The sequence below is a fragment of the Macrobrachium rosenbergii genome, chromosome 36 (assembly GCF_040412425.1).
Source record: "Macrobrachium rosenbergii isolate ZJJX-2024 chromosome 36, ASM4041242v1, whole genome shotgun sequence".
NCBI lineage: Eukaryota > Metazoa > Arthropoda > Malacostraca > Decapoda > Palaemonidae > Macrobrachium > Macrobrachium rosenbergii.
In genome coordinates, this window is record NC_089776.1 from 9,429,661 (window position 1) to 9,447,423 (window position 17,763).

Consider the following 17,763-nt stretch of genomic DNA (forward strand, 5'->3'; position numbering starts at 1 on the left):
AGAGAATATGAACGGAGGTACAGTAAAAGGAATGAAAAGGGTTGTTACATCTAAGGGCCTAAGGAGGGGACGCTGCAAATAGCCTTAAGTAATATATATATATATATATATATATATATATATATATATATATATATATATATATATATATATATATTTAATCAGGTTAAACACTAAAACCCATTATTCCAGATGACTCCCAAATAGGAACTTAATTTTCTTTTTATGATTAATAAAAAAAAAACATCAAGTCAACAGCAAATGAGTCTGCAAAAAATAAAATAAATAAATAAAGCAAAAATCTCCCAGAGTCCTTGAGAGTCGATGGCTCGCTCCAGCGGTCGGCGTAGCCAGATCACTTGTCTTAGGCAACACAAACAAGTCTGTAATACAAGACGGAGCCGTGTTTACATTAAATTTCCACTTTAAACAATTACAAAAAACAAAAAAAAAAAAAAAAAAGTACAAGGTGGAGGGGGGAATTCGAGACTCATACCACCACAAACTTGTCACCAGCGTGATTGCGTGTTTCGAAAAATGGTTCGTGTGTGTGTGTGGTTTAAGCTGATTTGTGTGCATACAGTTATCTTCAAGAGGCCTACTGTGTTGTATCTGTGAATGTAAACGTGTATGCATGCTTTGTATACCCGTGAATATGAATATGTATACATGTGGGCATGTTGGTGTTTATGCTAGTTACATAAGAACTCGTACATATCAGTCTATGAAAAGTTATAATGTTTTGCGTCGCATTTGTATGTATACGTACATAATTATATATATATATATATATATATATATATATATATATATATATATATATATATATATATATATATATATATATAGAATAGATAGATAGATAGATAGACAGAAATTAGTTCCATCTCATCATTTTTCCAATAAAAATGTCAATAATATACTTTTATCTTGAAGCTCTAGTAACAGGAATTCCTAAGCCAGCCAAGGAAGACGAACACCTCCTTAAAAAAAAAAGGATGATAACGGATGACAGCGGATGACGGCATCCACAGTCAGCTGGAGGACTGACTGAAGGGCACGACTTCCAGCCCAAGAAAACACGACTTCGCACTTGCAGTTTACGCCGGTCGCCCGAAATCATTTGGTTTCCCCCGTAAGAGGGTAGTACCGTCAGTGCAACTCACGCGGTGCACTGTAGGTAATGCTTATTAAGGTTCTTTGCACCGTCCCTTCCTTGGGCCCATAGCTGCTACAACCCCTTTCATTCCTTTTACTGTACCTCCGTTCATATTCTCTCTCTCTTCCATCTTACTTTCCTCAACGCTCTCATATCAATTGTTTCAAACTTATTACTGTCAATTTCCTTTTCAGCGCCGAATGACCTTGTAGGTCCCAGCGCTTGACCTTTGGCCTAAACTCTGTATTTCAGTCCAATATTCTGAGGTAAAAAAATCGATGTGCAAATTAACGGGATGAGAAAATAGTGTAATGTACGTTTTTCTGTACAATAAAACTACTTGTGACTGAGTATGCAAATTTGTTTAGATGCCTCCTTACAAGATATCAGTAATAATTCAGCGATCCATTTTTTTTTTTTTTAGATTATAAGATTTAATACATGTACAGATTCAATAGCTTGTCTTAACCTCATTGTTAGGCTACGTGAACTATTTACTGTTATTTAAGTACGAACAAATGTCTGTTATTTATATCTAAAGATAACTTTTGTTATTTATATCTAAAGATAAATTTTGTTATTTATATTTAAAGATGAATGTGTGTAATTTATATCTAAAGATAAATGTTTATTATACATCTAAAGGTAAATGTATGTAATTTATAATTTAATGACAAATGTCTTTTATTTATATTTAAATGCAAATGTCTGTAATTTATATTTAATGACTAGTGTCCTTTATTCCTATTTAAATGCAAATGTATGTTATTTATAACCGAAGAATCCTCGTAAGAGTATGTTTACCAGAAATTGTCATTTCAGAAAAAACTTACTGATCACTGTATGAAAAATAAATGCCCATGTTTGTACTAGGTATGTCTCCATAATCACAAACATCTTAAAAAAAAAAAAAAATGCTAACAAAAAATGTAGGATAAGGAACGCTGTGAAGGAGCTCAGAAGGATATTAAATAAACAAGTAAACAATGCGCCGAAGTTTCCTCGGCGCAATCGAGTTTTCTGTACAGCCGCTATAGCGTATAATCAAGGCCACCGAAAATAGATCTATCTTTCGGTGGTCTCGGTAGAATGCTGTATGAGCCTCGGCCCATGAAACTTTAACTATGCCCCGGTGGTGGCCTATCCTATATCGTTGCCAGAAGCACGATTATGGCTAAATGTAACCTTAAATCAAATTAAAACTACTGAGGCTAGAGGGCTGCAATTTGGTATGTTTGATGATTGGAGGGTGGATGATCAACAAACCAATTTTCAGCTCTCTAGCCTCAGTAGTTTTTAAGATCTGAGGGCGGGCAGAAAAAGTTATTTTTGGTGGCGTTGATTATACGCTGTTCAGAAAACTCGATTGCGCCGAAGAAACTTCGGCTCATTTTTTACTTGTTTAATTCGAATTTCCGAGTAAAAAAGAACTTAAATGTATATTTTGAGTATTGCACAGATGAACCCGTTCATACACAACGTGTATGATACCCAAAATATACGCATGCGCGGTCGTAAACCCATTGAAGCTCTCTCTCTCTCTCTCTCTCTCTCTCTCTCTCTCTCTCTCTCTCTCTCACTAACTGAGCTTTCCTCCTCTAACTCTTCCTCAGTGCCAGCGCTTCCTTATTACTCTCTCTCTCTCTCTCTCTCTCTCTCTCTCTCTCTCTCTCTCTCTCTCTCTCTCTCTCTCTCTCACTAACTGAGCTTTCCTCCTCTAACTCTTCCTCAGTGCCCACGAACGAAATTATCATTAGTACTCTCTCTCTCTCTCTCTTATTAACTCATCTTGTTCTCTCTTGTTGAATCATCAGGATGTTGCCTGTTTCGTCAATTATTATAATTACGTGAAGCCGTTTTAATTTTTGTCCAATCTCTCTCTCTCTCTCTCTCTCTCTCTCTCTCTTCCCTATGGTCGGACGTGAAATTATCATTAGCTCTTCTCTTTTATTCCCCATCTTCTTGTTCTCTGTTGCCTTGCCTGTTTCGTCAAATGATAATTAGTGAGAGAATTTTTGAGAGAGAGAGAGAGCTCTTCGTTAGAGAGAGAGAGAGAGAGAGAGAGAGTAATAAGGAAACGCTGGCACTGAGTCACAGTAGGAAGATGAAGAGGAAAGTTCAGGTACTGAGAGAAAGGAGAAGCGTAGTAGAGAGAGAGAGAGAGAGAGAAAGCTCAGGTAGTGAGAGAAAGGGGAAGCGTAGCAGAAGTGAGGAGGGAACTGGAGAAGAAGAAGAAATTTGTTGTGATGTTTGAAAGCGGTGACCTTTGACCTTTTAATATGGCAGGAGATTGATGGAGGGGGTGTTATGGGGAGAGGAAAGTGGATGGGAGACGCTATTGTAGGGGGTCATACGGAGTGGGGCTTTTAACCCAAGGGAGATTGGGGTGGACGATTGTACTCTCGTTTGTTGTCATTGATACTTATTGTTAATTATCGAAGTTATCTTATCAAAATGATGATGTTTTATTTGTAAGTTGTTGAACTGGGTGTGTGATGTTTCATTGACTTTTATTAAAATATGCCTATATATATGTTGCTTATTTATCTTTTATACACACACACACACACACACATTTAAGACTGTAACCCATAAAATGAATAACTGTGTGAGCAAATTTGGCAGGGCATCTTATCACACAGAGTAAGAATATTCTCTCTCTCTCTCTCTCTCTCTCTCTCTCTCTCTCTCTCTCTCTCTCTCTCTCTCTCTCTCTCTCTCTCTCTCTCTCTCTCTCTCTCTCAAAACTTATAATTAATATGCCAGGAAAGTAATGTGTTGTACTGTGATAGAAAGTGGTCACGTTATACCTAGTGTAAACGGTAAAATAATAATGGTATTATTTTCTAAATATTTTGAAAATTAATCCTTATGTACAAAAGCCATAGGTTATAGGCAGACATTGTAAAATAAATGTGTAAAACTCATTAGTGGATCTCAAGTTATACCCAGTGTAAACATTAGTCTAAATATTTTAAACATGTGTAATAAAGCTACGGGTTTAATGGGCAGACACTGTAAAAAAAATGTGTAAAATTCATTACTTGATCTCAAGTTATACTTAGTGTAAACATTGGTGTTTTTTTCTAAATATTTTAAGCATTTATCCGTCTGTAAGAGAGCTACAGGTTAATAGGCAGACATTGTAAAAAGTGTAAAACTTACCGGTTCATCTTTGACCTGAGGCATTTTGTGAGGTAAGTAAAAGCCAATGATAAAAGATATTGTAAAAGACATTGTAAAAGTTTGTAAATCTTATTGGTTCATCTTTGACCTGAGGCATTTTTCGAGGTAAGTAAAAGAGTAGAAGCTAATTAGAAAGGTCAACGAAGAAGAACCCCAACAAACTGAGGAACTACAAGAAGGACAAGAATGAGTGAAGATTTGTGAAAAAACCCGAACAGAAGGAAACCGCACCATTCCGCACAGCCTGAGAACGAAACTGGTTTTCACAATGATTTGCCAGATACGTTAAATTCTGAGATCATTGTGAAAGCTGATTTCGTAGATTAACTTCGGATGCCCTTTTTTGGAATGCAAGCTGGAACTCAACACGACCACGACACGACGCGACGCTACAAGACGAAGCAGGATGCTACACGGAGCTACGGTGACCTGACTACGGTGGACTACGGTGTAAGTTGTCGTAGTTTCATTCTTAGGATTTGTTATGTGTGTTTAAGGTAGAAGTAGCTTTGTATTTGGGAATGTGGAATATTAATGTCATATTCCCAGCTGTAATGTGGTCAATGAACATTATAGTTGAGAGTTTTCATCTATGACTGGAAAAGTTTTATTCTAGGCCTAAATTATTATGTTAGCAAGCATGTCTAATTGTAAACTCACTGTCATGTCCAATAACGTCATTGTAATGTTATTCCTCCTGTTTTTCATAGTCTAGAACTCACTGCCAATAACGTCATTGTAAAAGTTCTTTTGCATTTTATTTCATTGTCCAGAATGTACAATGTAGCTTAGCGTAAAAATATAAGTAGCAAAGTGTCTATTAATATTTGTTTCAGTCAGGGGCCTTCATATTTTTCCTTTTTCCTGTTTATTTATCAAAATTGTCATCTATTACCACTTAATCGTCTTTATTGTTGTGAAGGAAGCAGAACCATCCCATCAATGATGCCCGCTTGAGGTGCAATCAAGAAGACAAAGCCAGCATCATCTTCAAGGTAAACAAAGGTAAGTGGTGGTGCTTTGTTTGTTGGAGTTCCTGGGGGGATATCCCCCCACCGTCAATCCCCACCAACACTCCCCTCCTTTCCCTAGCTGCCCATAGCCTCCTTTAAAAAGCCCTTTGGTGGTAAGACGAAAGTCATATTTTTTTTCGGGCCCGTTAATTAGTCTGGACATGTGAGGTCATTGTATTTTGCGAGGTCATTGTATTTTGTTAGGTCATTGTTATTTAAGGTCATTGTATTTTGCAAGGTCATTGTATTTTGCGAGGTCATTGTATTTTGTGAGGTCATTGTTCTTGAAGGTCACTGTATTTTGCGAGGTCATTGTACTTGTGAGGTCATTGTATTTTGTAAAGTCATCGTATTTTGCAAGGTCTTTGTAGTTTTTAAGATCTGAGTTTGGCGGACAGAGAAAGTTATTTAGTGCGATTCCAGACCTGCCTAGACAGACAAAGCCCAGTGGTGACAATAGTTTTCTTTTCAGAAAACTAAAATGACAAGAAAAGACCCTGGATGCTGGAAATTTTCTCGAAACGCTTTTTAACTTCAAAACTATTTTGTAAGTGTGGTTGGTCATAAGTGAATTTGTTCCAAGAAAAGTCGTGCAGACACTTCTACACGATTTAAAGAATTGTTATATTAATCATACTATTAAATCATGCCGTAGTCTTTATAACTATACTTTGTGGTCTTCGGCTGACAGTAATCAATCAAACTGGTTCTTGAAGAACTAAGTGTAAAATGTAGTTAGTGTTTTTGTGTTCTGTCAGTGACAGATTCCAGAGAAACTGGAATGATTTCCTTTTAAACCTTTCCGTCTTGAAGCAAAACAGGTAAGAGCAGCCGAGAAAGTAATGCAGTTTCTTGAAAGTAAATCGTAAATCAAAAGGAGATATGACTTAATGTTCGTTAAAAGACTCGCCATGTTTTTTGAGTAATGCTTGGAGGGCCAACAAGTGTGCTCAGCCTGTTGTAGTATTTTTTATTCCAGGCTGTAGAATTCTCTTCCTTCCTTTGTGTTTACTTAATCATTCAACTTTATTTCTTTTAAGAAGTGGTTTTGTCATCACCTAAGAAGAGAAATTAACTCTTTCCCAGTTTACCTGCATGGCTTACCACCTAAACAATAAATAAATAAATACATAAATAAATAAGTAAATAAATAAGTAAATAAATAAGTAAATAAATAAGAAAATAAATAAGTAAATAAGTAAGAAAATAACTAAACTAAGTAAATAAGTAAATAAATAAATAAATAAATAAATAAATAAATAAATAAATAAATAAATAAAAATAAATAAATAAATAAATAAAAAAATAAATAAATAAATAGATAAATAAATAAATACGTTGAACACATTTTAAGTTTACGCAATTATTTCCAATCGGATGAGACTCGACTTATGAACTATAATAATATAATGATGGTCTCAAGTTACGAAGGGCTGGTATTAATGAATAAAGCTACTAAGAATAGTATTTATACCCGAATAAAACTCGCTAGCATATGTATTTACATCTAAATGAAACTCCCAAGAATATGTATTCATAGCTAAATGAAACTCATGAGAATATGTGTTGATAGCTAAATGAAACTCCTAAGAATGTATATATAGCAATCTAAAAAAAAAGTCTCTCAAACTACTAAGTATATGTATTTATAGCAGAATAAAATTCCTAAGAATATGTATCTATAACTCACAATCTAAAAAAAAAGTTTGTCAAATTCCTAAGAAAGAATATTTACAGCTAAATAAAACTCCTAAGAATATGTATTTATAGCTCACAATCTAAATGAAAAAAAGTTTCTTAAACTCTTGAGAATATATATTTATAGCTAACAATTTAAAAATTAAAATTTCTCAAACTCCAAAGAATATGTATTTTTAGCTCAATAAAACTCCAAGGAATATGTATTTATAGCTCACAGTCTAAATGAAAAAAATTTTTCAAACTCCTAAGAATATATATTTGTAGCTAAATGAAACTCTTAAGAATATGTACTTAGCTAAAAAGGATCTCAAACTCCAAAGAATATGCATTTATAGCTGAATAAAACTCCTAAGAATATGTATTTATAACTCCCAATCTAAAAAGAAAAAAAGTATCTCAAACTCCTGAGAATCTATATTCATACCTAGCAATCTAAAAAGAAAAAATTTTCTCACGAGCTCCGATCATAAAATTCAGTTCACTTGATAACCAGACTCCCGAGATGTTTTGATTAGAAATTCATTCGAGGAGTCGATAGCGCCTTTTCGCTCCTAAGAGACCCTTGGCCCTTTAACAACAGGTGACAGTCTGAAGATAAGGGTGCAGTCTTATGGGACAGTTTCTCGAAAGGTTTATTGGTTATGGGAAGGGATCTAATAGGTTTCCAGTAAAGTGTGTGTGTTAACTTGTAATATTATTGTTTCCATAATTATGTTTTAAATTCCAAACCTATGATAGTTACAGTATGTTAGATATTATTATTATCATTATTATTATTATTCACAAAATACTTTAATGGAAAATATCATCTAGTTTTTAAAGAAAATGAAAAAAAAAGAAAAAAAGAAAAACACAATTAACCCAATATTATTATTATCCTCCTCCTCCTCCTCCTCCTCATCTTCATCATCATTATTATTATTATATTATTATTATTATTATTATTAAGATACTTTTATGTCAAATGTCACCTACTGCTTAAAAACTGAAAAATATCATCTAATGAAAAACAGAAAAACTCTCCTCCTCCTCCTCCTCCTCCTCCTCCTCCTCCTCCTCCTCCTCCTCCTCCTCCTCCTCCTCCTCCTCCTCCTCCTCCTCCTCCTATTATTATTAAACAAGATACTTTTATGTCAAATATCACCTGCTACTTAAAAAAACTGAAAAAAACCGAATAAAAAATAAAAAGAAAAACACTATTAACCTAACAAGTCTTCCTAATCTGGTGTGACCTCTTTAAACTCCTGTAATGAGGATAACCTAACATTATCCTCATCACAGGAGTTTAAAAAGGTCACAGCGGATTAGGAAAACTTGTTGTGGCATCCCGAACAGGAATTCCTCGAAGCCCCAAAACCACAAGAGCCTCACGGCAATGACCCCTGACCTCGGGACAATATGGTCCTCGCCAGACGCAGGTGCTATCTTAAAGGGTCAAGTGGGCGTGGCAGGTGGAGAGCGACCCCGCGACCTATGACCCCATTATGACACCGAGGGTATTATGGGGCACTTGAAAACGCATCAACTTCTGATGACAGTGTCCTGAATTTGATGGGGGTATTTTGCCCGGATTTCGTGAGATTTTTGTTGATCAGGAAATGATTACTCAGTCGATGGAATAGATTAGAATATAAAATTTAAGCCAAAGGAGGTCAACCGCTGGGACCTGTGAGGTCATTCAGCCTGAAACGGAAATTGAGAGTGAAGAAGGTTCGAAAAGTGTAACAAGGAAAACCTCGCCGTTGCATAGCGAAACAATTGTTAGGAGAGGGTGGAAAGTAAGATGGAAGAAAGAGAACATGAACGGATGTATAGTAAAAGGAATGAAAGGGGTTGCAGCTAGGGACCGTAGGTACGCCACAAAAAACCTCAAATAAAGGTCACGCGTTGCACTGAGACAATAAAGCAACCAAATGATGAGAGAATAAATAAACTAAATGATGAGAGAATAGGAAAACAAATGATGGGGCAATAAAGCAACAAATGATGGGACTAAAGGAACCCAACGATGGGACAATAAATGAACCCAATTGAGACAATAAAGGAACCAATTGATAGCCCAATAAAGGAATTGGATCATAAAGGTACCAAAGTATGGAACAACAAGCAAACGAACCCGAATCGTCCATGACTGAGAGAACGGAGGAAGGGAGAAAGATCCAGATGCCCTTGGCATAGTGATCTGAGGGTATGAATATCAAAGGTGGGTATTTCTCGTGACGCTTCGACGGGTATGAGTGGTGACGACAGTCGTGTAAATAAGTAGTATTTATAAGCTCGCGCGAGAGCGAGTGAGCGAGTGAGGTCATAAAAATAACGAGAGTGAGGTGAACCAAGAAGAGGGCATGACCTTTTCAATGGAGAGGTCATGCTATTGTTACTTACAGGACCTGGTGTGTGTTCAAGAGTATATATATATATATATATATATATATATATATATATATATATATATATATATATATATATATATATATATATATATATATATATATATATATATATATATATATATAGAAATCCACATTATTTTTCGACAGCATTGCTCTTTTCCATATTTTTATTATTATTATTATTATTATTATTATTATTATTTATTATTATTATTATTATTATTATTATTATTATTATTATTTCATAACGTACTTACATTCTTCTGGAACCGGATGTAAGTGTGAGTAACTTGGTCACTTCAACAGAACTGCCAATGTCTCTGAAAAAGGAAGGAGTAAAATATAACATATATAACAAATAACAATAAATATACTCTAAATATGCGAAAGGTAAACAAATGAATTAATAGACAAATAAAACACATGAATCGAAACTAAGTCATTCAAATATGACACAGTGGGTGACATAACACCTACAAATATCAACATGGATACTCAGGCCAGTTAAGCAAGGAATCTCTTGGAAGGCAATTTATTCATTAATCTTTCTCTGAATATTTATTTCCCGCCCAGTTTTTAATCTTGACTGTCTCACTTGTAAGTTTTCTGTAGAAGAAAACTATTGTGCCGGCTTTGTCTGTCCGTCCGCGCTTTTTCTGTCCGCCCTCAGATCTTAAAAACTACTGAGGCTAAAGGGCTTCAAATTAGTATGATGATCATCCACCCTCCAATCATCAAACATACCAAATTGCAGCCCTCTAGCCTCAGTAGTTTTCATTTTATTTAAGGTTAAAGTTAGCCATAATCGTGCTTCTGGCAACGATACAGGACAGGCCACCACCGGGCCGTGGTTAAAGTTTGATGGGCCGCGGCTCATTCAGCATTATACCGAGACCACCGAAAGATAGATCTATTTTCGGTGGCCTTGATTATGTGTTGTAGCGGCTTTACGGAAAACTCGATTGCGCCGAAGAAACTTCTGCGCATTTGTTACTTGCCTTTTTGAAGTTAGTGTTTGATCATCTCCTCGGTAATTTATTTATACTTCAAGCAATAAACACAATAGTTTCCTTAAACTTAATCAAACTTCCCACCTGGTCCTCTCCACTTTGGCTTATTCAAGCATGGCCATTTCTTTAATCATGCTTCTTTTAATAAAATGAGATGGCCTCTCACTTCTTATCAAACCCTCTTTTCTTAATTGTATCCACAACCATATTCTGAAGCATTCCTCTTCGATATATATATATATATATATATATATATATATATATATATATATATATATATATATATATATATATATATATATATATATATATATATATATATATATATATATATATATATATATATATATTATATATATATATATATATATATATATATATATATATATATATATATATATATATATATATATATATACATATATATATTATATGAATGAAATTTATCACATCACCGTGATTCGTATACAAACATTAAGCTACAAATGTCCTTAAATATCCAATTCGCTCTACCTCAGAAATAATATATTTTCATATATGTTAACCGAAGGGGAATTTTTTTAGTTGATAATAGGTTCTAAAAAAAAATTCTCCTTCGGGCAACATATATGAAAACATATTATTTCCGAGGTAGAGCGAATTAGACACTAAAGGACATTTGTAGCTTAATATATATATATATATATATATATATATATATATATATATATATATATATATATATATATATATATATATATATATATATTATAAAGGAACTGAAAATATACCTGATACATCTGAAATTCAGCAGACGTCAGCAGGAGCAGCAGAAACCAGGAATGAATTCACTCCTCGCTTAAACATTTCGAGGTCAGGAGATTCTATACAACCACTAACGAACTGTTCCACATTTTAGCTGTAGCCAAGATGAAACCCTTAGTATAGGCATCGGGATAAATCAGACGCATCTTTACAAAGTCTATTGGTTGAAAAGGATTCTCCACATTTTCTTCACTTTCTTAAAGGAATGAAAGGGGTTGCATCTAGGGGTCGAAGGGACGCTGCGAAGAATCTTAAGTGATGCCTACAGTGCACCGCGCGTGAGGCGCACTGACGACACTAACCCCCTGCCGGGTTTATTTTCGGGATTCATTTCGACAGGTTAGAAAATACAAATCTAAGGGGACGACACTCCCAATTCTGGACATTAAATATATTAATGCCCTGTTCAGGGATGATAACTTGTCAGTTATTTCATTTCGAGGTTGATAACTCGTCAGTTATCTTATTTCATGGAGGATAACTCATCAGTTATTTTATTTAAGGGACGATAACTTTTCTGTTATGTTATTTAAGGGGCGATAACTTGTCAATTATCTTATTTAAGGGGCGATAACTTGTCAATTATCTTATTTAAGGGACGATAACTCGTCAGTTATCTTATTTAAGGGACGATAACTTGTCAGTTATCTCATTTAAGGGATGATAACTCGTCAGTTATCTTATTTCATGGATAATAACTTACCAGTTATCTCATTTCACGGAAGATAACGTGTCAGTTATTGCAGTTCACGGATAATAACTTGTCCATTATCTTATTTCAGGACCGATAACTTGTCAGCTATCTTATTTCAGGGATGATAACTTATCAATCATCTTATTTAAGGGATGGTTATTATCATGAATGATAATTTGTCAGTTATCTCATTCCAGTGATGATAACTTATCAGTGATCTCATCTCAGGGTTGATAACTTGTCTGTTATCTTATTTAAGGGACAAGAACTTGTCCGTTATCTCGCTTCATGGCTGATAACTTGTCAGTTATCTTATTTCAGGAATAAGAACTTGTCAGTTATTCTTACATCAGGGATGACAACTTGTTTATTATCTTACTTTAAGCGTGATAACTTATCAGTTATCTTATTTCAGAGATGAGAAAGAGCGTTCTACATATTATCAGGAAATCGGTAATTCTTATCATTAACTATTATACAAACATTAGAATAAAAAAATTAACAAGTGATAATTTTAACTTCAAAATATGTCCTAAAGATGACAGTACTCGTTTAAAATCACCGTAGTTTAACCTGCCATAACTAGCGCTTATTAAAATCAGGTCTATATATATATATATATATATATATATATATATATATATATATATATATATATATATATATATAAATTTTTAGTAAAATCACTTTTAGAGAGGTTTTAAAGGCCTCTGCGACCATTTCAATCTCAACATCTCTGACTTCACCTTTTCCCAACAAAAATAATTCTTTTTAGCAATACGTCAGTCAGCTTCAGTCACGCAATCAGGATTGAAGTGAGTCAAGATGGCTAGACCTCAAATACCGTCCGAATACAGTGTTCGTGTAATTAATAACCTAATTACGCAGTAAGAAGATGCTTTTAAGTTAAGAACAGTTATATACTTCTTTGACTGTAATATCATTCTTTTAACAGCAAAATCGACAACCTTGGAAAATGATGGATTCTGGCCTGTTATGTGGATATGTACGTAAATATCTTTGCAATTGCAGGCAAAATGGCTCTTTTTCCTCATTTGAGAAACTCTTGTCATTTATTCTCTAGCTAATGTTTATTTCGGTTTAGTTCAGACGGGGTACAGTTAAATTTTGAATTTTCATTTTTCTCAGTCAGTTGAATGACAGGTGGGGAAGAGATCGCAAATTGTGAAAGGCCGGATCAATGATCAGATGGACAAGTGTCATAAACAAATTAACTCCAGTTCTGAAGACAAATGTTTTTGAAAATAAAGATGGCCAACAAGACTGTCGTGAAATCGGAACTTCAGAAGTTCAAGCGAAGTTGCAAAGCATTGCTACCCAAGTACAGTTCTCCTTGTATTTTAATAATTTACTTACATTATTATTCTTTTATTTTTTAATTTGTTAATTTATCTGTTTTTTCTAATAGATTATCTCTTCTTTCTGTATTTCCCATTACCTTCTGTTACGTTCTTTCGAATGAACACCTTAATATTCTTTGGAAGTTTGAATTTCAAAATGGCCCCTGAGGTGTGGCTTCTTCCGTATGAATAGGGTTCATCTTCTGAATAATAATAATAATAATAATAATAATAATAATAATAATAATAATAATAATAATAATAATAATAATAGATTAAAATTCCGTTGTATTTTGCAAATATATTAAAACTTTAAACTTCACTACGGTTTCAAAACCAGCTGGTTTGAAACTATAGTGAATTTTAGCGTTTTACTATGTTTCCAAAATACAACGGGATTTTAATTTATTCTTACAGCACGACAAGTGACCGCATTATATCTATAATAATAATAATAATAATAATAATAATAATAATAATAATAATAATAATAATAATTGAGAAAACTCAATATAAAATCAATTCGCAAAATGCAGCCATTTTATTCAACAAAACTTGCCTGAAAGAGGGTCTTCTTCCTGCGTAATAATAATAATAATAATAATAATAATAATAATAATAATAATAATAATAATAACAACAAGGAAGCCTAAAAAAGCACCACTCAGTTCTAAACAAACTAGACAGTGGAAAGAACCATTTAAAAAAAAAAACAACGTGGGATGGACCACTTCGGTATCAAGATACGCGGCCACCATTGGGTAACGTCGGTCATCTATGGGGCATTTAACCGCGGAATATCGAATCCACTTCAAACTCTGCCTCTGGGAAATTCCTGTGAACCTTATACACACAATGACTTTCATTCAACTTCTATCAAACAACTCACGAAAACTCCTTAAAGCCTTCGGTGGGTTTAGGTTGGATTCCCGGAAAAATTATGTCGTAACTTTCATTAAATTAGAGAGAGAGAGAGAGAGAGAGTTAAGCACACACTAGCAAAGTACATGAGTACATTTATCTGCCATCTACTTACGTCACACCTATAGTTGCTTTTCCCCCCTGGTCATTCTCTCTCTCTCTCTCTCTCTCTCTCTCTCTCTCTCTCTCTCTCTCTCTCTCTCTCTCTCTCCCTCTTTGTGATGTCAGATAACCTTAAATGAATCGAAATTAAGACTCTGACTTTTTTTTAAACAGGTCTGTAAATATTCCCTACTGTTGCATATTAATAATTTTTTAGTATCTTCAATAAACACAGTTTCATCTGTGCTATTGGGAACAGGGATTAACATAACTTTTTTATATCTGTACTTGCCAGGTACACGATTACATGAAAATTGAATCTTTTAAAATTAAAGATAAAAAATAAATCTCTCACTTTATATTTCATTATAATTCTGCTACAAGGTACGTACATTGAAGCCGAACTATAATGAAATATAAAGCGAGAGTTTTATTTTTTTGTATCATTATTTCAAAAAGATTTCATTTCCACATAATCGCGTACCTGGCAAGTACCGATATAAAACAATTATGTTAAATCCTGCTCAAATGACATGGATGAAACTGAGTTTATTGAAGATAATAAAAAATTATTAATATATAACTGTAGGGCATATTTACTGACCTGTTGAAACAAACAGTCAGAATATTTTTAATTTCGATTCATTTATGGTTATCTGACATCACAAAGAGAGAGAGAGAGAGACAGCCTGACTACCGAAAAAAATACCTATAACTGTGTGATAATTTTTGTAATCCTGCAAGTTTAAAGTGATCATTTCGGCAGTAACTTCTGATAAATGTACTCATGTACTGTACTTTGCTGGTTTGTGCTCTCTCTCTCTCTCTCTCTCTCTCTCTCTCTCTCTCTCTCTCTCTCTCTCTCTCTCTCTCTTCTCTCTTTTTTAGTCAAGTTTTTCCTGAGGGTTTACAGAGGCAAATTTATAAAGGGACAAGATATGCAACTAAGACGAGTGATGTTTAACGTAGTAACAGATTGTTAAGATATACCTTCACGTTTATTTGACATTTCAACATTCATGAAGAAAATTATAGGAAAATTATTACATTTTCGTCTAATGTTATCATCAGTTTCATTTCTGTACTGGGAGTATTTCTCTTAACAGAGAATAGATGAATCAATAGGCAAACAGGAAGAGAAACTTTGAGAGAGAGAGAGAGAGAGAGAGAGAGAGAGAGAGAGAGAGAGAGAGAGAGAGTTGTTGTCAAAACATACTTAAGACCAGTCCGCAATTTTTTTTTTTTATTTTTTTTTTAGTAGTGATACACTCCTCGTAATAAACAAGTTTAGCTGTCGGAAATAGTGACTCATAAGATGATAAGTATACCATCTCTCTCTCTCTCTCTCTCTCTCTCTCTCTCTCTCTCTCTCTCTCTCTCTCTCTCTTCCTATTAGCCTATTGATTCATCTATTCTCTGTTACGAGAAATACTCCCAATACAGAAATAAAAGTAATAATAACATAAGACGAAAATGTATTAATTTTCTCTATAGCTTTTTTCCTGAATGTTGAAATGTAAAATAAACATGAAGGTATATCTTAACATCCATTGCTACGTTAAACAAAAAAAAATGCGACGAAGTTTCTTCGACGCAATCGAGTTTTCTGTACTGCCGCTACAGCGTATAATCAAGTCCACGGAAAATATATCTATCTTTCGGTGGTCTCGGTATAATGCTGTATGAGCCGCGGCCCATGAAACTTTAAGCACGGGCCGGTGGTGGCCTGTCCTATATCTTGGCCAGATGGACGATTATGGCTAACTTTAACCTTAAATAAAATAAAAACTACCGAGGCTCGAGGGCTGCAATTTGATAAGTTTGATGATAGGAGGGTGAATGATCAACATACCAATTTGCAGCCCTCTAGCCTCAGTAGCTTTTAAGATCTGAGGGCGGACAGAAAAAGTGCGGACACAAAAAGTGCGAACAGAAAAAAGTGCGGACAGAAAAAGTGCGGACGGACAGACAAAGCCGGCACAATAGTTTTCTTTTACAGAAAACTAAAAACCTGTTAATTATTTTTTTTAATATTTCGTCAACAAAATAGCGTTCGAATGTGTTATAAATGATAGATTGTCTGACACTTTAGTTATAGCAAAGCAGAACACGACTTACTTGATGCAGTAAGTGTCATAAATGATTTCTTTACCAAAACAGAAAAAGTCATGTAAATTTACAAACAAATTTCAGCCCAGTTTTGGCCATTTCAGTGTTATGATAAGTTTGAAGAGAGAGAGAGAGAGAGAGAGAGAGAGTAACTTTTGTACTAAAGAGATGGTTATAAGAAAAACTATTATAGTATAGGTTGAAGCTGATGACTTACTGAGCATATCAGTGGAATAGTAAGTTTAAGAGAGAGAGAGAGATTTAATATTAAATTATCTGGTGTCGCAACAACAAAGGTCATCGATACCTAAAAATATTTCAGTAAATTCAGCTGATATATAATATATATATATATATATATATATATATATATATATATATATATATATATATATATATATATATATATATATATATATATATATATATATATTATATATATATATATATATATATATATATATATATATATATATATATATATATATATATACACACACACACACAGAAATACATAGAAATATCTGTTACAAAAAATATATATTTAAAAGGTTATCGATTCACCCCTGCGGTTCTTATCGCACTAACAAATATTACGAACATTTATCGTCTCCTTTCTTAGTAAGGTATGAGTTTCCGGTGCTTAAGAGATTCATCTGGTGTACATTAGCGGAACACTCGGACACTTGAAAGAGGCTTAAAGTTGTCAAGCCGACGCGTTATGATTGCCAAGTGTCAACAATGCATTTATGATAAAGTCGCTCATTGTCGCATATGTTGGAATCTGATAACTCTCTGCAACATGATAAGGAAGTCTCGGTTGGTTGGGCCGAGTTCAGAGGTACACAGGAGGCGTCTTTTTACTTCCAAAGCTGCTTTAGTAAAAAGCTGGTTTATTCTAAACCGCTGTAACGGGAGAATACAAAATTCACTCAGTCAGTGCAACAAATTTGCCTGAGGTACTTTCAGTGATCATTGTGGACAGTCAACTAAGGCCATATAATTTATATAACGAATGAATTATTATGCTTTCCAAAGGAACAGCAATATCTTTGTGTTTTTTACAATATTTCAGTAGACACTCGAAAACAACCAAAAAATATCTATTTCATATAAACGGTGTAATTCAAGATACAATTGTAAAAAGCACCTCACATCCAAGAATAAGTTTGCCGTAATCTAGCTAGCTTTGGAAAAAAAGATATGATCCACTATTCATTCATTATTCATAATTGCTGTCTGTAAGGAAGCATTATTCATGCACGGACGATAAGTAAAAGGCGTGTTTTTTGAGCACTGCCATCTAGACA

The 17,763-nt window shown here is 34.0% G+C and overlaps 1 protein-coding gene across 1 annotated transcript in view; it reads right to left on the reverse strand.

Annotated features, from left to right (window-relative positions):
- Nucleotides 1–8,026: 8,026 nt before the first annotated feature.
- Nucleotides 8,027–17,763, reverse strand: part of LOC136856681 (uncharacterized) — a 43,292-nt gene continuing 33,555 nt past the window's right edge. Inside the window, exon 4 of the mRNA XM_067134739.1 lies at nt 8,027–8,163. Coding sequence (XP_066990840.1) covers nt 8,027–8,163 — 137 coding nt within the window. The remainder of the gene's footprint in view (nt 8,164–17,763) is intronic.